Source organism: Rhinatrema bivittatum, chromosome 2 (assembly GCF_901001135.1).
Source record: "Rhinatrema bivittatum chromosome 2, aRhiBiv1.1, whole genome shotgun sequence".
Classification (NCBI taxonomy): domain Eukaryota; kingdom Metazoa; phylum Chordata; class Amphibia; order Gymnophiona; family Rhinatrematidae; genus Rhinatrema; species Rhinatrema bivittatum.
Genome location: NC_042616.1, coordinates 489,642,524 through 489,668,321, shown reverse-complemented (window position 1 = coordinate 489,668,321; position 25,798 = coordinate 489,642,524). Strand labels below are relative to the sequence as shown.

The following is a 25,798-nucleotide window of genomic DNA, read 5'->3' as shown; positions in this document are numbered from 1 at the left end:
TCCTTTTTCCATTTTTTGAAGGGTGTTTAGACTAGAAGAACAGCTCTCACTTCACCTTTTAGCCATGCTGACAGTCGTTTGGCCTTCCTTCCACCTTTAATGCATGGAATACATCTGGCCTAGGCTTCCAAGATGGTATTTTTAAACAATATTGATATAAACTCTTCACTTTGCAGTTGCTCCTTTTAGCTTTTTCCTAACCACTTTTCTCATTTTTTCATAATCTTCCTTTTAAAAGTTAAATGCTACTGCAGTAGATTTCCTTAGCATCCCCCATTCAGTTATCAAGTCAAATTTGATTATGTTATGATCACTATTGCCAATTGGCCCTACCACCATTAATTCTTTCACCAAATCATGTGTTCCCACTAAGGATTAGTTCTAAAATAGATTCCACCCCCCCCCCCCTTGTCAGTTCTTATACTAGCTGCGCTATGAATCAGTCATTTATTTCATCTAGAAACTTAAATTCCTTAGCAGTAATTGAAATGACAGATTATTACTGTGTTGCTATCTTTGTTAGTTCCCTAACTTCTGTTAGCATGTCATCAATTATCTGTTCATTCTAGCCACAAGTAGAGAACAATTTTCAATAAACCAGTCTTCTCCTACAGGGAAGGTCATCCACTATCTGAGCCAAAGAAATTCTATTTTCTCTGGACCCAGTCAAATATTTGACCCTGGCTTTGACTTAGAAGCCAAGAGGAATTTACAGCTATTCTGTACATGCTGACAACAGTTTGAGAACCAATCTTCTGGACAAGAACTTCAAAAGCATTTTGTATAACAGAAATACTACTTCCTCGGGAATTAAATACAAAATCCAAATATACTCTGACATTTTGGAAGGCTAGAAGGCAAAGTAGAGGTGGATGTGGAGAGTGTCTGCAAAGCAAACTCACGATTGATAACCATGGTTTCTTTCACTTTTTCTCTAGAGAGATTCTTTCTTCTGCATAGCACATAAGTCCTACATGTTACCCTGAAGCACACAGTCACACTGCTCTGTGGGCAAGTCAGGTTAGAGCCTCTCAATGTTATCTCAGATGCATGGTAAGCACAACAGACCAAACATTTCACACATCTATCCTTGTGCCACAGGTAAGTGAAATTTCTAGTGTCTCTCCTAAGAATCAAAATCACACATCTGCACACTACATTTTAGCATATACAAGCAATTAGTAGTAAATGTAACAGTCTGATGTGCAGCAAACAAACAAATAAGCAAGGTTCTAATAAAACTGCTTCAAAATGAGATAAAAGTCTTAAGCTCATGGTCTGGTGGGACAGATGCATGCCTCTTAGGTTCTTTCAATCTCTTGAAGACCCATTCTACTATGACAGTTTGATATGGGGGAAACACAAGTAGTCAAATCCAAGAACTGCCTGAACAAAGTATTTATCAGCCTTAATGCCGACAGGAAACAAGGAGCATGGGTGCTCTTACGACTTCAGCATTGGTACCTACAGCAGTGATTGATTGGCATTCCACCACCTCCTTAGGTGGATCTGGATATTTCAGGAAGCTGAGAAGTGGTACTCTGGGCTCTCCTGATACCTGTAAACCAAGAGAATGGCATTAGCCATCATCTGGACAGAATCTAGGAAGCAAACGTCCACCTTTGATTTTAGAGGGGCAAGATGGCATCTATGGATGTCACCTGTAATGCTTTTGTTAGTATCTAAGGAGAGCTGGCAGCTGCAAGGGAATTTTGTTTTTTATATCCAATTTTTTATATGAGGGAAGATGGTCAAACATTAGCGGAAAACATTTCCCCTGTAAGACCTGCAAAATACTATACCCTTGGTAGGCATTATGCAGCTGTAACTCATGCAGACCAGTATGATCGAAGAAACAGACAGGGCAGTGATGGTGGCACATTCATCTAACCTAGACAGTTCACCCAGCCCTAGTCTCTCTTCTCAACCAAGATTCTGCTTTCTCTTGATCTTCTTTTGACATTTTGTACACAAAGTTTGATAAAAAAAAAACCTTGACTGTCTTAAAGAGCAACTCACAATGGATTGCGGTGACAGTGACCTTGAAAGCAAGGATCCTGCTTCTTTTTTCCCCAGACCTGGCAGCTCAACATTTTCATTTTCCATCTTTTGCAAGTCTGCTTTTTCACTTGAGTTACCAAGTTCCTGCAACAAAAGGGTAAAATATTTTTACTTTGGCCTCATCCATCAGAAGGAGAAGCATCAGGGAGCTTGCTCCCTTCTCCGTCCTTGCCAGAATGAACACGCTGTTCAATTTTTTGCTCAGTTGTTCTGGAACTGTAGAGCCAAAGGGATGTATATAGCTGGTTAAGCAAGGGCATACACACAAAAGCAAAAAAAACACCAGTCCAGTCCCCTTCTCCCCCTCCATCCCCGAGTGGATTTAAACATCAGGCCAGAGGGTTCGTGCTCCACTCCCACAAGCTTCCTCAAATTATTTAGAAAAGTATTGGGACGAAAGACCTGAGGAGACAGGCCTGCCTCCTGCCTCTTCAGTGTTTCAAATTTTTACTTAGCAGGGGGGTAGTCCCTTCCACCCCCACAACCCACTCCATCCCTATCACCTCTAAACAGCAAAGGCCACTAAGGCCACAGTAGAAACTTACCACTGTTCACAGCAATGTTAATTGTTGCCTCAACAGCAACACTGATAGTATAAACTACCAGCATTTCTGTAGGAGTAATACTCTTAGAGCAACACCAGTAGCTTACGCCTTCAGTGCTGCAATCAAGAGTACAACCGATGTCACTGGGAGCAGTGGTACACTTGTACTGCAGCCCCATCAGCCTTTGCTATTTGGGGGTAGCAGACAGAAGTAGGGATTAGTTTGGCTTTGAGGGGCTAAGTTGGGAAGGAGGGTCCCCCTTCCAAGTAAAAATTTGAAACCCTGAAGAGGGAGGGAGGCTAGCTCAACACTTTTCTAATTCATTTTGTGGAGCTTGGGAGAGTGGGGGTGCATGGGCCCAATGTTTTAATCGCTCGGGGGGGGGAGGCCATGGCAATGGCCAATGGACCAGACAGGTATTTTTTCCTTTTGTCAGCATTTATGTGGCTGTATTCTTTGAATATAGCTGCATAAGTTTAGAGTTATCCAGCTACCTTTAGCCGGATAACTTAAAACCTAACCAGCAATATTCAAAGATAGCCAGTTAAATTTAATAGTTATCCAGCTAAAGAAAGTCAGATAACTTTGTTTGTGGATATTCAGCAGCACATTTATCCTGCTGCATATCCCAGATAACTTATTCAGCTAACTTTAGCCAAATAAGTTAGCCGTTTTAGGTTTCTTTGAATATCATGCTCTGTTTCTAAAATGATGCCATACTCGTTTTTTTCTGACAAGCAATTATTAGGACAGCATTAGACTGAAAACACTAAAAAGCAAACATCTTCCCAATTCAGAAAAAGAATAGAGACACCGCTCTGTGTGTTTACTGTACCAAAAGTGAAATAATAATCATAGTGTTAGGTTTGATTTGGTTTTCACTTGCAGTCCAAGATGAAAATCTTTAGTTTTCATTTTGATTTCACCTGCATAGCCAATTAAGTGAATTGTGATCTTTACTTTTGGTTTTATTACATGAGTACATTTACTGTCCTGCTTATAAATCAATAAAAAATACATTTATAGTCTTTCATACACTTACTAAGGATAATCACCTCTAAAACATTAATTAAAATTTTGCAATTACCAAGCTTACTTAATATTACATTGGCATCCATTCATTGTTACACATGAATTCTAAGAAACAATGACTTTTTGGACATGGAAAATGATCAGACCCAGAGCTAGCTCTACTTTTCAAGGTCACAGTGAAAATAGGATCCTAAATTTAGGTGCTCAGATCTAGCAGATTTTCATAAGAGACCTCTTTAGGCACTTAACTCCCAAAGCTGTTATCAGGGCAAAAAGTGATCTAGCGGACCTCTGAGGCTGGCCAGTTGGAGTTGGTGCCTTGCATGCAGAGTCACAGAGTGGCTTGAACAGAAACAGGTTCAGATGACTGTTAGCCTGCTGTATGGTCCTGCCCCTGAGGATCTGAATTGGTCCTTAGGGAATTCAAAAGCATGTTAGGATACCAAAAATGTGTTCCCATACGATGGCAGAAAGACCACAAGATCTAGGTTATGTTTCTATCTAAAAACCACAATAGGCGATACCTCTGAATTGTAAATCCAATAAATATAAATCACCTATGAAACGTCTTTCAATGATATGTGTAACCTTTCTTTTTAATACATTCTATATGCGTCTTTTCATTTCTGGTGCATTACCAGTCTATTCTTTGACATTTAATTATGATTATAAAAATATTACTGGAAGAAGGTTATTGGTTTCATATAAGGCATTACCCCAAGGTAATGTGCTGGATTTACTTGGTTTAAACATTAACCTCCAACCGCCTTCCGTTATATGTGTGATACTATATTATGAGTACACAAAGTCTGTAAACTTAGAAAACTGAAACGTCTTTAGTGAATGATACGAGATTTTGTAAAGTTTCAATATCTCAGTTTGTTTTTATATTAGGCACATTGCCAAACTAATGAGAAGACCAAGATAGCTTACTGCCCTCCCAATGTGGCCACGTTTCAGACGCTGAATCCTTCTTCAGGGGATGTTTAAATATTCCGCCGTAGGGGTGTTGAAGTACACCCCCCCCGGTATGTTTGCTTGTTCCTTTACTGTATGAAATTAATAAAAAATGTTTAACCATAAATATTCCCCTGCCTTCTGAATCTTGTATGACTCACCCATGCCGTTTCTATCCACATTATACCTTTGTTGGTCTGTATCACGCCCTTCACTGTCCAATCACTAAAGCCATTTCAGTTTTCTAAGTTTATAGACTTTGTGTACTCACAATATAGTATCACACATATAATGGAAAGAGGTTAGAGGTTAATGATTAAACCAAGTAAATCTAGCACATTACCTTGGGATAATGGCATATAATATGAAACCAACCACCTTTTTCCAATAATATCATTTTTATAATCATACTTAAGTGTCAAAGAATAGACTGGTAATGCACTATGTTATGTTTCAGCATAGAAGCTGTCTCTCAAATATTTGTTTGTCTATAAAAAAAGAATTACTGTGGAAATTGACAGACTGGATTTAAGCCTTGCCCCAACTGTGTTTGCAACTTTGATCAAAGTTACCCGTTTATTTCTACTTGTAGTACATTATATATCAGGGAATGTTTATGAGATTGCCTTATCTATTAATAAGCCAGCATTGAGACACTTTTCCCAGTGTGGTTTGCATTGCAGGGCCTTCTAACCAGACAGGCTCCTATACCTTTTGGAAATTGATCCCTATATATTTAAATCAAAATGGTTTTGTTTGCCACATTGTGTAGTGCAAATGTAACTACCATATTCTAAATTACACTATTTTTAATAGGCTATCACTGTCCTAAGATTATAGAATATTTACATGGCATCAGAGATCAAGATGCTGGAAAAAACTCAAAGATAAATGTAGGGCCTCATTGACTAAGTATTTCCCATAGATAGAATGGGAGAAAAGTCTTCGTAAATGAGGCCCATAATAAGAACAGGGATTAGCAAATGACAATCTACCTGTTTTCAGGTATTAGAGATCATACCAAATTAAAATTTCTTTGTAAAAATTTTAAAATCATTGTACAACATTACATCTACCTAGACAAATATTAAGGTGAAAAAATCATACTTGAAACAAATATCTTTAAAAAATAAAAAAAACCCATGATTTATTAAAGACTATTTTAATTGCCATAATATTCTGCAAGAGCATTATACAGTATTTTTATAACATTTATTACAACATACAAATTCACTACATAAATTACCAATACTTAAAACACATACATAAAATTTCTTACAATCACTACATTACTTGGTTGAACTTTTGTTATAAATACCTTGTCTTGACAGACTGCATACTGTTTATGCCAGTGCCTACCTATACCAAGGCAAGATGAACTAAATGTAACTGTGTTTGCTTTCTCAAATCCTCACAAGGCTCTCAAACTAATGCCTAACAAATATTACAATATAATTGTACATTAGGATGGTAATTTTAAAATAAGCACACGTGCACGAGAGAAGATATGCTGTAATTGTTCATCGTGCACACACTTGCACACGTATGTTTTAAACAACATCAACCACGTTTAAGTATGTTCCTAAATTTAAGAAGTTACTTGTGCACAGCTGACGCACGAGTGTCTTCCATAGGATTTTGCTGGCTTTTATATGTGTATGTCAGCAGATTTTAAAATATGCTCACACGATAGACATTCCCAGTTTTATAGTTAGTCCACCAGTTTGTCCAGTTAATATTGAAGTCTTTCACACCCTTCTGGTTCTTCATCCTGCACACCGCCAAGTTGAACCGGACCCCACACCCTATTCTATAAACCCTAAAACTCAAGATCTAAGACTTGATTGTCATCAGGAGCAACAATAAAGTGACGTGGATATCGAGTGTATGCACGCTACAGTTTTTGGTTTTAAAATACAAAAGTATGCACATTAAGTCTTAGCCCTGCCCCAAAACACCCAGACCCCGCCCCTTTCCCCTCGCACACATGGGTACATACGCACGTATTTTACAGCTTTTTAAAATCCATGTTGCTTGCATGCAGCCCATTTGTGGCACGTTTGTGGGCATATTTCCACATGCAATGATTTTAAAATCAACTGGTAGGTGTTTTTGCACAACTTTGCTTAGATAAATATTCTAACTGTATTTTCTACCAAAACATAACTGCATATTAAGTTACAAGTATTTTATCATTGGCAATATTAAACTCTGAGTTCTAGAATCTTATTGATTTTGAATCCAAGCTTATTTTTTCTTAACATGAAGAAACAGTGCTATAAGTCAAACATTTCTTCTTGCCAAAGAAACTGCTACAGGAGTTTCTGTGGCTTCAGTATCTAATGCATGTATCTTGGCATATTTGACATTATCTGTCAACAGTCCCCATGACCATTCAGTCCAAATCTCAGCAGATTATCTCCAGGAACAAAACAATGGTAGGCATTCTAGGAAACTGAATATCTATGAAAACCATGTGAAGGAATTCACTAAAGCCTAGGTTTCTACATTAGGAATTTGCATGGGTCTACCTTAGAACTGAAGAATGAGCAATCCTCCACTAGGTCCTCTTCTGAGCATGGGACACTTTAATCACATCTGAGCCCTCAGGTATATGCATGGGTAGGAGTGCCCAAGAGTTGGATGTCTCTACTTATGGCTCAGTTCTTGCCCAATTCAACTCATAGGTTTTTTAAGACCTTGAAGTGCTTCAAGTGGAATGTGTTTATGTTCTAGGTCCTGAGGTGTCAAAGTAGCTCATTAATACTGCAACAGAACCTGACCACCAGCATGGCCTGAGCGGGCTCCTTGTGCCTTTTTACTGGGCTTTGAAGAAAATTTCCATCTAGATTTATTTTTACCAGACATGTGAGAACAGAGCTGCTTCTGCTAGGCCCAAATCACTCTGGATGACATCTAAATAGAGATATAACATTCCCAGGTATGTATCATATGATGGCCTCTCTTAGTGAAGCATCTTCTTAGGACAGATGGAGCTTCTCTTGAAGCAGGTAACTTGGTTCTGACATCTCCGCATGGAAAAATCAAAGATGCAAAATTGAAAAATAAAATTTTTACCAAAAGGAATGACATGTCAAGAAAACAAACCCTACAAACAAGCTGCAAAGATCAAGCAAGAAAAAAAAATGAAACTCAAAACATAGCCAAAATGCCTAAGGGCAATATAAGGGAGAAAATAAAACCTGCTGAGAAACAGCTCAGAAATGCTATAACAAAAAAACATCACAAAAAATAGAAGTAGTCCAGTCAGCATCCTCCTCCTTTTATGGACAAGATCAAAACTGACATACTGTGGATGTGATGGTAAACTTGAAGTCTCTCATGCAAGCTCAAAATTTTTCTCGAGTACTGGAGATATTCTTGAACAACATGGGACAGGTCAGATAAAAGCAAGTTAGCTTACCGTAAATGGCATTTTCCGTAGATAGCACTAGGTGGAGCTGTCCCTCAAAGCTTTAGAGTTTTGCCCTATTGGGCATGCGCAGCAGTTCCCAGACAAATGGCCATCTAGAAGACTCCTCAGTTCATATCCAAGCAAAGAAGATATCCAGAGATGTACAAATGCTGTCCAGGGAGGATGGGAACGCATAGCTAATTCATCCTGCTATCTATGGAAAACACCATTTACAGTAAGCAAACTTGCTTTTTTCTGTCAATAGGCAGACTGAATTAGCCATGCTGCATGGGGAGTCCCAAACTGAGAGTTGTCAAACAAGCTTACAGCCTCATCTAGGCAAGATTTTTTTATTTTTTTATTTTTTTTTAACAACCCGGACTCCTCTGTGGACAGCATCTATCTGGACAAGTTGGTGAAGTACTGCCTTCCCCACTGAACCATCTGTTTGCGCCAATTTGTCTAGGCAATAGTGGGAAGTGAATGTATAAACAGATGAGCAGGTGGGCTGCCTTATAAATTTCTTCTATGGGTACATTTCACAAATGCACTATAGAAGCTGCTATCACTCAAACTTAATGCATCTTTATAGGATGCGACAGTTAGGGACTATGCCTCACAGCAGTGCTGCATGCAGGATGTTACCCAATTAGATTTTGCTTTACAACTAGTTGCTCCCAATCTATTGCAATCTTAAGACACAAAAAGATGAGAAGATAGTCTATTCAAACGCAGGATGCAAGATATTAGACAAACACTTAGTTTGCAAGTCTAAAGTATGCACCTGCGATCCCACTCTTGCTTATGTGGTTTTGGGAAGAAAGTGAAGAGTGTGATGGAGTGATTCAAGTGAAATGCTGATACTACCCTGTCATGGAAAGTATGGTGGGAAGTGCACCAACACTTGCAATTCACTCACTCTTCTAGCCAAGGTATTTGCCACCAAGAACATTACTTTCCACAGTATTTTAAAACAGCTTCAGATGGAGGTTCTAGTAAAGATCCGAGTACTACATATATGTCCCAAGGCAGCACAGGCTTTTCCATGAGAGGAATTACATTATTAAGTCCTTTCATGAATCTTGAGCAGATATATCTAGATAGAATTTCCATTCTCTTGTTGGTGATAAGCTGCGTTTAAATGTACGCGAATGGAAGAGGTTTTGAGGCCCTTTTTGGAAAGGAGACGAAGATATTCCAACAACAGAAGGAGTACACAGGTAAGTGGATCAATGGAACAGTCTTTGCACCATGCAGAATGACGACTCCATTTGAAGGCGTAGTTCTGACATTTAAATGGTTTTCTTGCCAATAGTAGGATGTCCTCAATGTCACTAAACAAATGCAGTAGTGTTGAGTATTCAATATCCAGGCTATGAGATTGAGTGAATGCTGTAAGAGGTGAACAAGCAAGCATTTTTCCTGGGTTAGCAGTGCTGGGCTGTTTCCCAGACTTTGCAGGGGACTTACTGAAAGTTGACAAAATATGCATACCAAGGCTGTCTCAGCCATGCTGGGGCTACTAAGATCATCCTGGCGTGGTCTCGCATGCATTTCTGCACTATTTTGGTTATTAGTGGAATCAGGGGGAAAGCATAGAGTAGCCCAGAGACCATGAAATTAGGAAGGTGTCTGGAGCCTCTCTATATAGCCTGGGATGTATGGAGCAAAAACAAGTCACTTTCCTATTCTCTTCTGTGGCCGACAGGTCTATCCAAGGATGTCCCCATCGATGGAACAGGAGATCAGCTATTTCCTGCGATAGGGCCATTTGTGTGGTCTTAAAGCTCTGCTGAGTCTGTCTGCTTCTGTGTTGCAATTCTAGGAAGATAAACTGCCTGCAAGGTTGCTAACTTGATCTTTGCCCAGTTACAGATCTTCAGTGTCTCTTGGCAGAGAGTCCAAGATCCTGCTCCCCCTTGTCTGTTTATGTTATACATCACTGCTTGATTGTCAGTATGAATCATTATGTTCTTTCTCCAAAGCATGTATTGAAAAACTTCCAATGCATGTTGTATTGCTCTTAAATCTAGTAGATTTATTTGGTAGAATGATTTGGAGTGATCACGGTCCCTGCGTTTTGAATTGGAGAAGATGGGCTCCCCAGCCCCAAGTGGAGGCATCCATTGTGAGTATGATCTGATATGATTCTGGTTAAAGTGGGGCTCCCACTTCCAGTACTCCTTGATGGAGTCACCATTTTTATCCATCTTCATGAACTCGGTAATGAGAATTCTGGATGAAAGGGGTTGTAGGATTGATTCCATTGTGCTCACAACACCTACTTCAGACATCGCATTTGTAGACGGGTTAAAGGGTCTACATGTATTGCTGCAGCTAGATGTCCTAGTAACATTAGGATGTGATGTGCCGACATACAGGTCTGTTGCTGGAGGTAGTTTGCTAAGATATGAAGGTTTTTTGCTGTTTTCTGAGAGGAAAGCTCTGGACTGAAGTGAGTCTCTCCGAGCTCCTATTAACTGTATTGACTGGGTTGGACTGAGGTTTGACTTCTTATAAATTTATTATCAAACCTAGTGTCTCTAGGCAGGTAATGTTGACTCTGTATGGGAGTATCCTTCGAGGGAGCTGTTATCAGCCAGTCATCCAGGTAAGGAAATATCCTTATTCCAGAATGACATAGATGGGCTACCGCTACAGCTAAGTACTTTATAAAAACTCTTGGGGATAATGACAGGCCAAAGGGGAGCACCGTGTACTGATAGTGTTTCTCTCCCAGTCTGAGGAAGAGGTAACGCCAAGAGAATGGATGCACAGGGGTAGGAGCATTGAATCCTTGAGATCTAAGAAGCACATCCAGTCCCATTGCTTGGATGAAAGGTAAGATGGTTCCTAGAGATGTCATTTTGAATTTCTCTCAGTGCAGGTGTTTGTTGAGAGATCTCAGGTCTAGTAAAGGGCGAAGACTTCCGGATTTCTTGCGAATGAGGAAATATTTGTAGAAATAGCCCCAACTGTACTGAGAATGGGCTAGTACATGTATGGCTTGCTCACAGCCACACCATGCGTCATGCCACTAGTGAGGCCACTGATGTTCTTGCCGTTGTGTCAAATCCCTTATACACCGACCTTAGAAAACCCTCCTCCATGTCATAAAGAGGTTGAGGTAAGACTGGTTGGCCTTCTTCTGTTTTGATGTATACTTTTAGTAACTGTAAACACTCGTACAAGTACTGCACCTTATAAAATGGTGCTCGTACAAGTACTGCACCTTATAAAATGGTGCTGCTGGATATGTGCTGTCAGCATTGAACTTTGAAAAAAAAACTTTCTTTCCGAAGTCGTCCAATTGTTTGTGATCTTTTCCTGGGGGCAAGTTAGAGTGGAGTCTTGATTTTTTTGCTCTCATCATTGCTGATTCAACAATTACAGAGTTATGGGAAAGTTGAACAATGCTGTAACCTGGTGATTTTTGAAGATGAAACATGAGATCTAGTTTGCAGGCTACTGTTGCCCCAGAGTAGAGGGGGATTCCCACAACTTCATGACTGCTTTCTGGAGAACCAGATAGGATGGTAGAGCGGCAGGCTCCATCAGGATCTCTAATATTTTTAAGATTCCCATTACCTCTGCCCAGGTATCTGGATCTTTCTTTATATCTACTTTAAGAAGTTCCCATCTTCTCTACAAACCAAGAATGTGTTAAATCCTCTGGAAGGAAGGAATGCTCTGGAGTTTCCTCTGGCGAGTCTGATGGTAAGCTCGTTGAACTTCCTGGGGACTCCCCTGGAGGAAGCAATATGGGGTTTTCTGATCTTGAAGAAGATGCCAGTGATTGTTCCCTAGAAGGAACTAAAGGTGGTGGAAATTCCTTCCAATTGCCCTCTGAAAATCCAGGTGTTGGAAGCAGGGATGCTCCCAGCATCATCAGTTCCATTGTTATCAGTCGGATGGGGTACACTGGTGGAAAACGTGATGGATGAATTTGCGGGAATAAAAATAAGAAGAAATGCCTCGTAATGTTGGTAATTTACTCTATCGCCTGTTGCGACCAATGGCCAGAAGATTGAGGGGTGTGCTCTTCAGGCTCTCTATGTTATAATCCTGCTTCTCCGTGGTTGTGGGGATCCTTGGTAAGATCAAACAAACAGGCTGTGGTGTTTGGAGTTGTAGACCCTGTTGCCATAGGCTAGAAGACAGAAAGGAACCTGGCCTTCCAGCTGGAACTTGGACTGCCATCTCATAGGAAGAATAGATTCCCCTTGGCAGCAGAAGTGCTGTGGCCAGTATGTCATGCTCTGGTCCTATGGGAAGAACTGGAACCTGCAATTCTGTAGGAAGGATATCCCTTTTCAGGAGATGTGAGTCCTAACAAGATTTGACATTCGCTTTTGAGGATCCTGAAGCTTGTGGGGAAGGTTCCTCAAGAATAGGTTCCTTCTGATGTGGAGGTCTTTTCTCCTTTTGCGTGAAACTGTGTCTCCTAGAAGCAGAAGTCATGCCGTAGGTGGTGACCCTTACTTGGCATGTTCTTGTTTTTTTTCTCTTTGGTGGCAGAGGTCCCTCCTCTGCTTGTCCTTGCATCGTTTGAGTTGTAAGTGTTGAGGCCAGCACTTGTAGCGTCATCTTTGGCACATGGTGTGATGTAAGCAATGGTGTGCTGTGATTTTTGGTTTTGCACCATGTGTTTTGAGCAGCAGCTTCTGTGCTATACTGGGATCAGCGCTGTGCACTTTGAGGGGTTTTCCTGCATGAGTAGTCAAATCTTTCGGCACCTCTGCCTTTTGCTTTTTCAGTCCGGTGCTATGAGATTTTTCCCAGCTCCCACACAGGACAGCTGGCACTCCTGAGCCTAGGACTACCTTGACTGACCCAATGAAGATTTTTACGAGGATGAGGCTGAACTAATGATCATCGCCCCCCAACACCTCAATCCCTTACCCACCCATGTCAGCACTCTGCACCCCCTCCCGGACTTCGCACAATATGTAAGAGATCTTGGTGTAATTCTTGACACTCAATTCAATCTGCAAAAATTCATCATCACCACCACCCTTAAGGAATGCTACTTCAAACTACACACACTCAAAAAACTAAAACCACTCCTGCATCCCAGCGACTTCAGAACTGTGCTTCAGGCACTCATCCTATCCAAAATAGATTACGCAAATGCTATCCTACTAGGCCTTCCCAAAAATGCCACCACCCCCCTGCAACTCCTTCTAAATGCAGCTGCGCGCATACTAACAGGCACACGCAGAAACGAACACATCACGCCCATCCTCAAACAACTACATTGGCTCCCCATATCCTCAAGAATCATCTTTAAGACTCTAACTCTCATACATAAAGCCATCCACAACCCAAACATGCATTGGTTCTCTGACACCCTCCACCTTCGCACTACCTCAAGACCAACCAGATCACCATACCTTGCAACAATACCCACTCCTACACCCAAACTATCCCACCTCGCTTCCACTAAACAACGCTCCATCTCCTTAGCTGGTCCCAAGCTATGGAACTCAATGCCCACCAGTCTACGTCTCGAGATCTGTCCAAAGAAATTCAGACAGAAACTTAAAACATGGCTTTTCACGCACGCCTACTCTTAATCCGCCCTCCCAGTTCCATTCCCCCCCCCCCCACCCCTCTTCTAATCCACTCAACCACCCAGATTCATTCCTCCCCCTCTACCCCCCTCCACCCCTTCTTCACCCCCCCATACCTCCCTTCCTCACCCCCCCACTTCATATATATATATATATATATATATATATATATATATATATATATATATACTATAGATTATCCGTTCATTACATTCAATATGTTCCATGTAAACCACTTCCCCGGCGATAGTTATTTTTGTTAAATGTGAACCGGAGTGATATGTATTGTATACAGGAACTTCCGGTATATAAAAACAATAAATAAATAAATAAATAAATAAATATCTCTATCCAACCTAGCTCCCCCTCTTCCCCAGCTCCTCCCCTCCACCCCCTCACCTTGTATATAGAATGTACATAATAGAATGTACATAATTCCTGCATCTTGTAAATAAACCACTTTCATTCCCTCCTCTGTTCCCTGTATACTCATAAAGTTCCAAGTTACTTCCCTGCCCCATCCCTTCCCTCCCCCCTCCAGTTATAATATCAGTTACAATGTAAAGCCCTGTTGGCTGAATTTGCTGTTGTCTGGAAACTGATGTGATGTCTCGTGCGAATGTCGGTATAGAAAAATGTTAAATAAAGTATTCCGAAGCTGGTGTGCCATTTGCCTGAAGGCAAGCAATTTTTTCCACTCTCTGCTTCTGTGCCATCGAGTCATCCATCCGCAATCGCTGCAATTTGCCTGAGAAGAGGAATCAAGAGAGGGGTTCCTCTGTTCATGCAATGCATACAAAACAGAACTGAAGAGATTTCCAGAATGATAATTCGCATAGGAACTACCGCGCATGCCTATAGGGTAAAAGTTCTAAAGCTTTGATAGCTCTGCCTAATGCCGCCCAATGTCACCCATGCAGCATGGTTAATTTAGCTTGCTTATCAATGGAAAACTCATTAGAGAAATGAAGCAATTTAGCAAAAGAATGGGCAAATTGATATTTTGAGAAAACTAATACTACTACTGCTTTAAACCAAGAAAATGATTTAGCATTCATATCACCATAAATTTCCACACCTTACAATCAAAAAGGTTTATGGTAATTAGCCATCAAGTACATATCTTCCTGAAATGACAGAGGATATCAACATCTCTTTGCTGGTCTCATTATCCTAAGTCTGAAGAACATTTTCAGGTCAATAACAAAATTAAAAAGGCATGCAAAATAGGGTACAAAGCTATTAGGACACACCCTTTTTGTTTAGGAACTATTGAGATTACATATAAAATAGCAAGACATTTTTTATTATTTCCATCAATCTGACAGTTGGAAGCTACAACAGACAAAATAAAATTTTGTGTTAGTCCTTACACATGGGTGAAATCGTCAGATGGAGCCCCGATATGGAAAGCTTATGTCAAAATTTCTAGAACTTTGACTAGGCACACTGAACATGCCCTATACTACGCGTCCACACGGGATCCCTCTCCAGTCTTGTAAAATGTAATTATAATTAAAATAAAAATAGGAGAAACCCAACTTCGCAAGGTGGCGGGTGGGTTTCTTGAGAACCAACATCCTGTTGTCATTGGAGAACACCTGTTACAGGTAAACAACTCTGCTTTCTCAGAGGACAAGTAGGATGGAAGTTCTCACACATGGGTGAAATCTAGCTACAGGCTGCCCCCCCAAGACAAAAAGGGGACCGACAGACACCTAACCAGGTGCCAACGGGCACAACACCACCGATGATGGTGGTAACAGAGGGGGAGGCAATCTCAACCCAAACAGCATGCCCTAGGCAGGAGAGTTGGGTTCTACACCTTAAACAGGTTCCAAAGGACAGACTGGCCGAACCTTCTGACCCCCTTGGCAATTAAGAACATAAGAACATGCCATACTGGGTCAGACCAAGGGTCCATCAAGCCCAGCATCCTGTTTCCAACAGTGGCCAATCCAGGCCATAAGAACCTGGCAAGTACCCAAAAACTAAGTCTATTCCATGTTACCGTTGCTAGTAATAGCAATGGCTATTTTCTAAGTCAACTTAATTAATAGCAGGTAATGGACTTCTCCTCCAAGAACTTATCCAATCCTTTTTTAAACTCATCTACACTAACTGCACTAACCACATCCTCTGGCAACAAATTCCAGAGTTTAATTGTGCGATGAGTAAAAAAGAACTTTCTCCGATTACTTTTAAATGTGCCACATGCTAACTTCATGGAGTGCCCCCTAATCCTATTATCTGAAAGAGTAAATAACCGATTCACATCTACCCGTTCTAGACCTCTCATGATTTTAAACACCTCTATCGTATCCCCTCTCAGCCGTCTCTTCTCCAAGCTGAAAAGTCCTAACCTCTTTAGTTTTTCCTCATAGGGGAGCTGTTCCATTCCCCTTTATTTTGGTAGCCCTTCTTTGTACCTTCTCCATCGCAATTATATCTTTTTTGAGATGTGAATATTTGGAGACAACTCCACTTCACAGCCTTGCAGATCTCCTCCGTAGGATCTGCTCGCAAATGGGTCACCTATGCTGCCATGGATCTGATAGAATGAGCCTCAACATGACCCCCAAGATGCAGTCCTGCCTGGGCATAACAGATAGAAAAGCAATCTCCTAGCCAATTAGATAGTGTCTGTTTGGCATCAGCACCGCCCAACCGATTCTTGTCAAAAAAAAAAAAGTTGGGTGGACTGTCTATAGGCTTCTGTCCGCTCCAGATAGAAGACTAAGGCTCGTTTGCAGTCCAAATTGTGCAGTGCTTATTCGCCTTGGTTCGAATGGAGCCTGGGAAAGAATATAGGCAGGAAGATTGACTGGTTAAGATGGAAGTCCATCATCACCTTAGGCAGGAACTTAGGGTGCGCATACGCAAGACCATCCTGTCATGATAAAACTTAGTATAAAGTGGATAATTCACTAAGGCCTGGAGCTCACTGACCCTGCACGCTGAAGTGGCCACCACCAAAAATATGACCTTCCAGGACAGGTACTTCAGGTCACAGGTGCACAATAACTCAAAAGGAGCTTTCATCAGCTGAGCTAACACCACAGTGAGGTCCCAAGACACAGTGGGAGGCCTTAGGGAGGCTTCAATTGAAGCAGGCCCCACATGAAACATACAACTATAGACTGTACAGAGATGGGCGTACCATCTACACCTTGGTGAATTGTGCCAATTGCACTAAGATGAACTCTAACAGAGCTGGTCTTTAAACCAGCTTCCGAGAGGTGTAGAAGGTAATCAAACAGTTGTGTGGGACAGGAGAACAGATCTAGGACCTTCTGCCCAAACCAAATGGAAAACCTTCTCTACTTCAGACCATAGGATTTTCTAATGGAAAGGTTTCTGGAAGCCACCAGAACCCGAGACACATCCTCTGAAAGATCAAGCAACTGCAGGATTAACCTCTCAACATCCAGACTGTGAACGACGAGCCTGGAAGTTGGGATGCCGCAGCTGCCTTGGTCTTGCATGATGAGGTCTGGGGAAGTCCCCAGACTGATTGGTCTCTGGATGGACAACTCCCAAAGGAGTTGTCCATCCAGCCAATGAGGGGCTATAAGAATTATAGTCCCTCTGTCCTCAAGAAGCTTCACCACTAAGGGACTCAAGAGTATACACATACAGAAGACCCTTGCCCTGATTAAGGGCAAAGGGCAAGGACATCCGAGGCTGGTTTGCAGTCTGTCCTATACAGGGAGCAGAGCAAGACACCTTCCTGTTGCAGGGGGATACAAACAGATCTATGTCCAGGTTCCCCCAGAGGCGGAATATCCGATTCTCTACCCTCTGGTCCAGAGACCACTCGTGGGGTCTGAAGGCTCGAATCAGCCTGTCCACTACCATGTTTTCCATTCCGGCCACATACATGGCACTTGGTTGTCAGTGTGGATCAGGACAACTTTGTTAGACAGCCATCTCTGAAAGACCATAGCGCGTACCTGATCGCCCAAAGCTCCAGGAAGTTGATTTGACAAGAGCATTGCTGGGCGGACCAGAGACCCTGGGTGCCGAGCCCATCTACATGAGGTCCCCATCCCAAGGTGGATGCATCCATGGTTAGGACAATTTGGGTAGGGGATTTCAAAACAAGATCCCCTGTTCCAGATTTGAAAGTACCCGCCACCAGGACGTGTCCAAGAGAGACGGGGTGACTAGGATGCTATCTTGGAGGCTTTGATTGGCCTGGCACCACTGTGACCTCAGGGTCCATTGGGCTCTGCACATGTGTAAACGTGCCAAGGGAGTGACATGGATGGTTGCAGCCATATGGCCCAACAACCTCAACATGTGCCTGGCTGATACCTGCTGGCTCTGTTGGATCTCTACCATGATGGTCTTCAAGGTGATAGTCCTCTGGTGAGGCAGGAAAGTCTTGGCCTGAGCCTAGACTAGCAGGGCTCCTATGAAGTCCAATTGAAGTGATGGACTGAGATGGGACTCTGGGTAGTTGAGAACGAATCCCAGTAACTCAACACCCAGATGGTCAAGCGCATGGACTTGATGGTCCCTGCCTGAGACATGCTCTTGAACAACAGATACGGGAAAACATGCACTCTCAGCATGTAGAGGTGTGCCACCATCATGGCTAGGCATTTTCTGAAGACCTGTGGGGCTGACGTGAGCCTAAACAGCAACACCCGGTACTTGAAGTGCTGTTTTCCCACCACAAATCGAAGATACTTCCTGTGAGCAGGGATATGGGTTTATGCATCCTTTATATCGAGGGAGCATAGCCAATCTTCTTTTTGCAAGAGGGGAATCAAAGTGCCCAGGGAAACCATCGTGAACTTTTCTTTTTTAGAAACTTGTTCAAGGCCCTTAGGACTAGGATGGGATGGTGTCATCCTGTTCTCTTTGGAATCAGGAAGTACCTGAAGTAAAATAGCACCCCTCTTTGCCCTGGTGGTACAGGCTCAATTGCTTTAACCATTAAGAGGGAAGAGAGCTCTGTTAGTAGTACCTCCTAATGCTCTACCGGCCCCCAAAATGGGCACAGATGGCAATTTGACAGGATGGACGATAAACAGAACCCACTGGTAAGAATATAAGAAATTGCGATGCTGGGTCAGACCAAGAGTCCATCAAGCCCAGTATTCTGTTTCCAACAGAGGCCAAACCAGGCCACAAGAACCTGGCAATTACCCAAACACCAAGATCCCACCATGCTACTGATGCAATTAATAGCAGTGGCTATTCCCTAAGTAAACTTGATTAACAGCAGTTAATGGACTTCTCCTCCAAGAACTTATCCAAACCTTTTTTGAACCCAACTACACTATCTGCACTAACCACATCCTCTGGCAACGAATTCCAGTGCTTAATTGTGCATAGAGTGAAAAAGAATTTTCTCCAATTAGTTTTAAATATGCTACTTGATAACTTCATGGAATGTCCTCTGGTCCTTCTATTATCCGAAAGTGTAAATAACCGATTCACATCTACTCGTTCAAGACCTCTCATGATCTTAAAGACCTCTATCATACCCCCCCCCCCCCCCAAGCCATCTCTTCTCCAAGCTGAACAGCCCTAACCTCTTCAGCCTTTCCGCATAGGGGAGCTGTTCCATTCCCTTTATCATTTTGGTTCCCTTCTCTGTAACTTCTCCATCGCAACTATCTTTTTTGAGATGCGGCGACCAAAATTGTACACAGTATTCAAGGTGCAGTCCGAAGTTATACTGGGCCACCGGTTTGCAAAGAATTGTAGCCTACCCCCGACCTGAGGGTCCATTGTCTCGGGTATGGGCCACAGGCTTCCGCTTCCTACAGCACAATCAAAACCCCGTCTCCACAGTTGACTGAGGAGCCGGCTGGGGAGCTCTCTGCTGCCTGGGTCGGCTGCAGGAGCCCCGATGGTGTTGAGAGGAGCGAGGAGGCAGAGGACAGTATTTCCTTTGTCAAAAGAAAGTCTTCCTTGGCCCCGGTCTCGCCAGCCTCCTGGATGAGGAGGATGGATCCAGAGTACTAGGGGAAAGTTGTTGGAGGGTTTCATGGTTGTCCCCAAGTTGGGCCACAGCATCCACCACCTTATCTCGGAAGAGTTTTCTCTCCAGTAAATGGTACGTCAGTGAGTCATTTCTGCACCATTAGTTGGAGATCCAACGCCCTCAGCCATGCCATTCTGCGGGCACTAGTTCCCACTGTAGACACACATGATGTCATCTCGACATTGTAGGTTACACAGACCTCGTGTTTTTCTACATTCCAGGCCCTTATGTACCAGCAACATGAGGGTGTCTTACTACTGTTGAGACAGCTGCTGAGCCACCTTCTGCACATGCTTCCAGATGTCCCGCGAGTACTTGCTAGGCTAGAGCTGGTGAGTGGCAATTCAGGCATTAAGCATGGAGCCTTGAAATACCTTCCTCCCAAGAGCATCCATCGCTCTATCGTCCTTCCTCAGGGGTGCCCAGGAATGAGTACAACAGTGCTTGGCCCTTTTTTGAGGGCGGATATGACCACCACCACAACTGGTGGGGCAGCTGATTCTTATCGAATCCGGCAGCCTTCTGGATAAGGTAAATCCAGTCTGATTTCTTATTGGGAAGCACTGTGGGGGCGTGTTTTCATATTCTCAGCAGCAACTCCTTAAGGATTTTGAGAAAGGGGACTGCCACGATCTCTTTAGGAGGCTCCACAAACTAGAGTATCATAAGCATTTTGTATCTGGCATCCTCCTCCATCAATAACTGAAAAGTAATAACTTCTGCCATCACCCTCACAAACCCTGTGAAGATCAAGTCCTCAGGCAGAGACTTCCTTCACTCCTCTAGAGGAGGAGGTTCTGAAGGGAGGCCCTTGGAGGACTCCAAAGCATCATCCCCTCAAGAATCATAGGGTTCCTCATCCTTACTGAAGGCAACAGGGGATGGGACCCTAGGAGCTCGACCTACATCCACAGATACATTCACCAGTAGAACTGGACGGGTGGGATGCAGCAGGCCTCGGCATCTCCATCGGCCTCCGTGGAGCTTCCTCCTCGAAGGAACTGGCGACGATCACCAAATTGGTAGGGGGAAGCCTCGGTGCCCCACTGGGCAATGATGCTGTCCTGGGAACCAACGCCAACTAGGTCGATAATGCACCAATGAGCATGTTGAGCTTCTCCAGAAGCAGTACAAAGATGGGCAACACTAGAGCCCGGTGCCACAGAACCAAAACCTTGCAACACCTGGTCCACCATGAGCTGGACTCGATGCTCCAGCTCCTCCTCAAACATTGCAGATACCCAAGACCGACTGGGAGGAAGGAGGGGGTAGCCAGATCTTCCCTGGACCCTCGACGTGGATTAGTGACTAATGCCAGGACCAGTGGAGACTGTAGCAGACCCCCAGCACTGATGGAGTATTGGCACTCCCCGCCACAGGGTTGCTTTGGGGGCATCACAGCCAAAATCACTGCATCCCTGAGCCCATCACCATACATTGACAAGAACCAGTGCCGATGCTTCTTCAAATTCCCTCAATGCTCGGCCCAGTCCTTCCCCGGAACAAAGGCCAATAACGAGGAACTGGATGTCCTTGGCTTGGAGGAGATTGACAATGGTTGGTCTACTGCACCCCGGTCCACAGGTGACATTGATGGAACAAACGGTCCTGCCAATGTTGAATACTCAATGTCCATCAGTGCAGCTCCTTGGTCCTTTGATGAAATTGCCATCAATGCTGACAGCTTGAATTCCTCGAACTGAAGAGTTGCTCCATCTTGTCAAGTCGAAGTTGATGTCCCTTTGGGGTCATCTGTCGCATTATATTTTATTTATTAATGTTGAGATTACTTACCCTGATAATCTCCTTTTCCTTAGTGTAGACAGATGGACTCAGTACAAATGGGATAGTATCCGCGTGCTAGCAGTTGGAGACGGATCTGACGTCAGCACAGGGTATATAGCCCCACAGGAAGCGAAGCGATTCAGTAATCTTCCTTGCAAAAGCTGTTATGGATGTGTGTACTGACGCTCAGTGAAAAGTGAAAACAGGATTCCCCTGACCGATTGACAGTGGCTGGAGACCGCCAGCATTCACAACCGGAAGGCGTTGACACCTGGTATGGTGTACGCTCCTATTGAAACAAATGCCCTGGCTTACCTGGAATCGGTGAAACCCATGTACACAGGCAGCGGGGCGGGATGCTGAGTCCATCTGTCTACACTAAGGAAAAGGAGATTATCAGGGTAAGTAATCTCAACATTTCCTGGCGTGTAGCCAGATGGACTCAGTACGAATGGGATGTACAAAAGCTTTACTCCCAGCCTGGGCGGGAGGCTGCCTGAGGACCATGTAGTACTGCCCTCGCAAAAGCGGAGTCCTCCCTGGCCTGGACATCCAGACGGTAGAACCTGGAAAATGTATGGAGGGAGGACCATGTCGCCGCCTTACATATCTCTGCAGGCGATAGCATCCTGGACTCCGCCCAGGATGCTGCTTGTGCTCTGGTAGAATGAGCCTTGACCTGTAGAGGTGGAGACTTCCCGGCCTCCACATAAGCTGCTCGGATAACTTCCTTAATCCAGCGGGCGATGGTGGGCCGCGAGGCCGCTGCACCTTGCTTCCTCCCGCTGTACAGGACGAACAGATGATCCGTCTTTCGTATGTCTTGTGTCACTTCCAGATATCTGAGCAGCAATCTGCCAATGTCGAAATGGCGTAATAACCGGCCTTCTGCAGATTTCTTCAAACCCGCCGTGGTGGGCAAGGATATGGCTTGGTTAAGATGAAATTGGGAAACCACTTTAGGTAAAAAGGAGGGAACCGTACGAAGATGGATAGCCTCAGGAGTGATACTGAGAAAGGGATCATGGCAGGACAGTGCTTGCAGCTCCGAGATGCGGCGTGCCGAACAGACCGCCAAGAAGAATACCATCTTCAAGGTGAGAGAACGGAGAGACAGGCCCCGAAGGGGTCTGAAGGTGGATTCCGCGAGGAAATCTAAAACAAGATTGAGGTTCCATAAGGGCACAGGCCACTTTAGTGGTGGACGAATATGTTTGACCCCTTGCAGGAAGCGAGAAACATCTGGGTGCTTGGCGATGGTCTTGCCATCCCCTCCTGGGACCATAGCAAGACAGTGCCGCCACCTGAACTTTGATGGAGCTGAGGGAGAGACCCTTCTGAAGTCCATCCTGCAGGAAATCCAACACAATAGGTATGGTGGTGGTGGCATGTGGATTGGTGCCATGAGTGTCACACCATGCTTCAAATACTCTCCAGATCCGTACGGAGGAGGGAGGTGGAAAACTTGCGAGCTCGGAGGAGGGTATCAATCACGGGCCCCGAGTAACCTCTTTTCTTCAGTCTAGCCCTCTCAATGGCCAGACCGTAAGAGAGAATTGAGCTGGATCCTCGTGTAGGATGGGACCTTGCCGTAGAAGGTCCCGGAGAGGAGGCAGGGGAAGAGGCTCCCCTGCTAGTAATCGTCTCATGTCCGCGTACCAGGGTCTTCTTGGCCAGTCTGGTGCCACTAGAAGAACTAGGCCCCGGTGTTTCTGAATCTTGTGGACGACAGATGTCCAGGAGAGTCGCCTCCGCCCAAATCATAAGTGGGGCGATCTCCAGAGATACCCGTCGGCTTCTGGTTCCGCCCTGACGGTTGATGTAGGCCACCGTGGTGGCATTGTCGGACATCACTCTGACAGCTCTGTGCTGCAGTCTGTGAGCGAATCGAAGACATGCCAATCGCACTGCCCGGGCCTCCAGGCAATTGATGTTCCACGTTGACTCCTCCCTGTTCCATCGCCCTTGCGCGGTGAGTTCTTCGCAATGTGCTCCCCAGCCGCTCAGGCTGGCATCCGTGGTGAGCAAGGTCCACGTGGGCGAGAACATCTTCGACCCCCTGCTCTTCTATATGGCTCAATCCCTAGGGGGAGGTCCCCCTCGTCCGGGAGTTCGGACTCGTCTGGTGAAACCTCATGGTCCGATTGATCTGGACTGTCCAGTGGCGGGAGGTCCCGCTCCCGATAAGACTGTGAGGGTCCAGGAACAGGATCCCTAGGCGCAGCCACCGCAGCAGGCGCCGCAGGCGCAGCCACCGCAGGAACCGCAGCAACCGCCGGAACCACCGGCGCAGCAGGAATAGTAGGGCCGGGGCGGGAAGCCATTTGCATCTGGACGAAGGCATGAATCCCCTTAAAGAGATCCACCCAGGAAATGGAAGCAGCCTCTAATCACCGGGGTACAAGATCCCCCGGGATTCCCGAGTGTGAGACTGCCCCCCAAATCCGGGGTAGCCCCTGGGGAACTGTCAATAAATTGTGGTTGAGACCGGTCCTGGCCTGAGGGTCCCCCGGCCTCCTCACATTGGGCACATAGGGAGTCTGGCTCAGTACTGTGCGTGGCTCTAAGGTGGCATGCAGAGCAGAGGCCAAGGGCTGGAATGTCTGATACAAGCGGTGCCGCTGCTGAAGAAGCGGCTGCTTTCTGATCCATGTCGAGCAGCAGAAGCGCGTAATGAGAATATGCGGCAGCAATAGGCGCTTAATACAACAGGCGCACAATAATAATAGGCGGCAGCAATAGGCGCTTAATACAAAAGGCGCACAATAATAATATGCGGCAGCAATAGGCGCGTAATACAACAGGCGCACAATAGTAATATGCGGCAGCAATAGGCGCTCAATACAACAGGCGCACAATGCGAATAATATGCGGCAGCAATAGGCGCATAAGACAACAGGCGCACAATAATACTATGCGGCAGCAACTAGGCGCGTAATACAACAGGCGCACAATGCGACGGCAGCGATAGGCTTACAGCACTAAGCAGGTAGCAAAAGACACTCAATGGCATTCAAGAGGCAGTTAGCCCTAAACAGTTAGCAATATACGCTGAATGACCTGCAATAGGCTTTCAGCCCTACGCAGTGGGCCCAAAAGACGCTTAATGGCCGTGAATAGGCACTCAGCAATATGCGGCGGACAATATACCCACAGTGGCAGCCAATGTGCATTCACAGAAACAATGCAATATACGCACAAGGAGGAAGAAAGCCGCGCCTATTACGGGCGCGTAATACCTGAATCAGGCCACAAAATGGCGTCCTCCACGGCTTGCCATGCCACCGATCCTCTATACCTCGGAGACCCGTAAGAAGAAATGTACGCCTTACCAGATCCTCGGCGCTTCCTGGCTGGAACGTAGGCGGTCTCCGGCTGCGGGGGGAGGGGCCACCTCACCGCCGTGATTGAGGAACTGCACCCGCTACCTCGTCCACGCCGGGACCGAGGGCCTCGAAGCCACACCCAAGTCTCCCCCGGGGGGCTGTGCCCCTGCCGCGGTTCGGCCGGACCGAGGACTTCCACGTCCGGGGGACCACGGTAATCACCCCGGGAAGCTCAACTGGGGGGATTGAAAATGTCCCCTGAGGAGCGTGGGGCTCAAGAGTCGTGTAAATAGGTAAAGTAGATTCTAGAAGATAAGAAAGAGAAAAAATTAAAGTAGTCTTGGAAAGCACGCTCAACCAGCGTGCAGGCACTCCAAACTGCTTTAGAGACGGAAATTACTGAATCGCTTCGCTTCCTGTGGGGCTATATACCCCGTGCTGACATCAGATCTGTCTCCAACTGCTAGCACGCGGATACTATCCCATTCGTACTGAGTCCATCTGGCTACACACCAGGAAAAAAAAAAAATTTCTATACCACGTCTCTTGAGAATCTGTAATGGACATGGTCCTTGGGACCAGGGACATTGCCAAAAACTAAATGTGGCCATGAAAGACGAAACAAAAGAGTCACTAACAGAAGACGATGGTGGCAGGGCAGCGATGGCCAGGGGACACCAATGCACCACTACAAGGGAATCGACCGCGAAAGGAAACTTGCCCAAATTGCTATGAGACACTACGGGAATTCACCGAGAGGGACTCAGTGATGGAACAATGAGAAAAAAACCACAAAAATCATGAGAAAAACAAAGTTTTCCACAAGGCCAAAAAACAGCCAAAGTGAGCTCACTTACACCGCAATGCTTACAGCTCCGAGAGGGACCCCGCATAAAAGTGTGTATAGCGCATGATGGTCATGCTTAGGGTGCCTAGTCAAAGTTCCAGAAACTGACATAAGTATTCCGCATCAGTGCTCCATCTGATGTCACCCATGTAGGAGGAATACCATCCTGCTTGTCCTTGGAGAAATGTGTGCACACTCATTTCCTTCAACCCCAGTACTACCCACACACTCAATACCGCCCCTTCTTTCCCCAAAC

At 44.7% G+C, this 25,798-nt stretch overlaps 1 protein-coding gene across 8 annotated transcripts in view; it reads right to left on the bottom strand.

The window, feature by feature from the left end:
• Positions 1–25,798, bottom strand: part of CDYL (chromodomain Y like) — a 423,594-nt gene that overhangs the window by 292,897 nt on the left and 104,899 nt on the right. For 4 of the 8 annotated variants that reach the window (XM_029590585.1, XM_029590581.1, XM_029590579.1 and 1 more), the window contains exons 2-3: positions 2,020–2,145; positions 1,469–1,558 (exon numbers count right to left, since the gene is read on the bottom strand). The exons of 2 other annotated variants lie outside the window; for them this stretch is intronic. In XM_029590585.1, the coding sequence (XP_029446445.1) occupies positions 1,469–1,558; positions 2,020–2,145 (216 nt within the window). The remainder of the gene's footprint in view (positions 1–1,468; positions 1,559–2,019; positions 2,146–25,798) is intronic. 2 more of the 8 variants (XM_029590583.1, XM_029590584.1) reach the window with 1 other exon arrangement.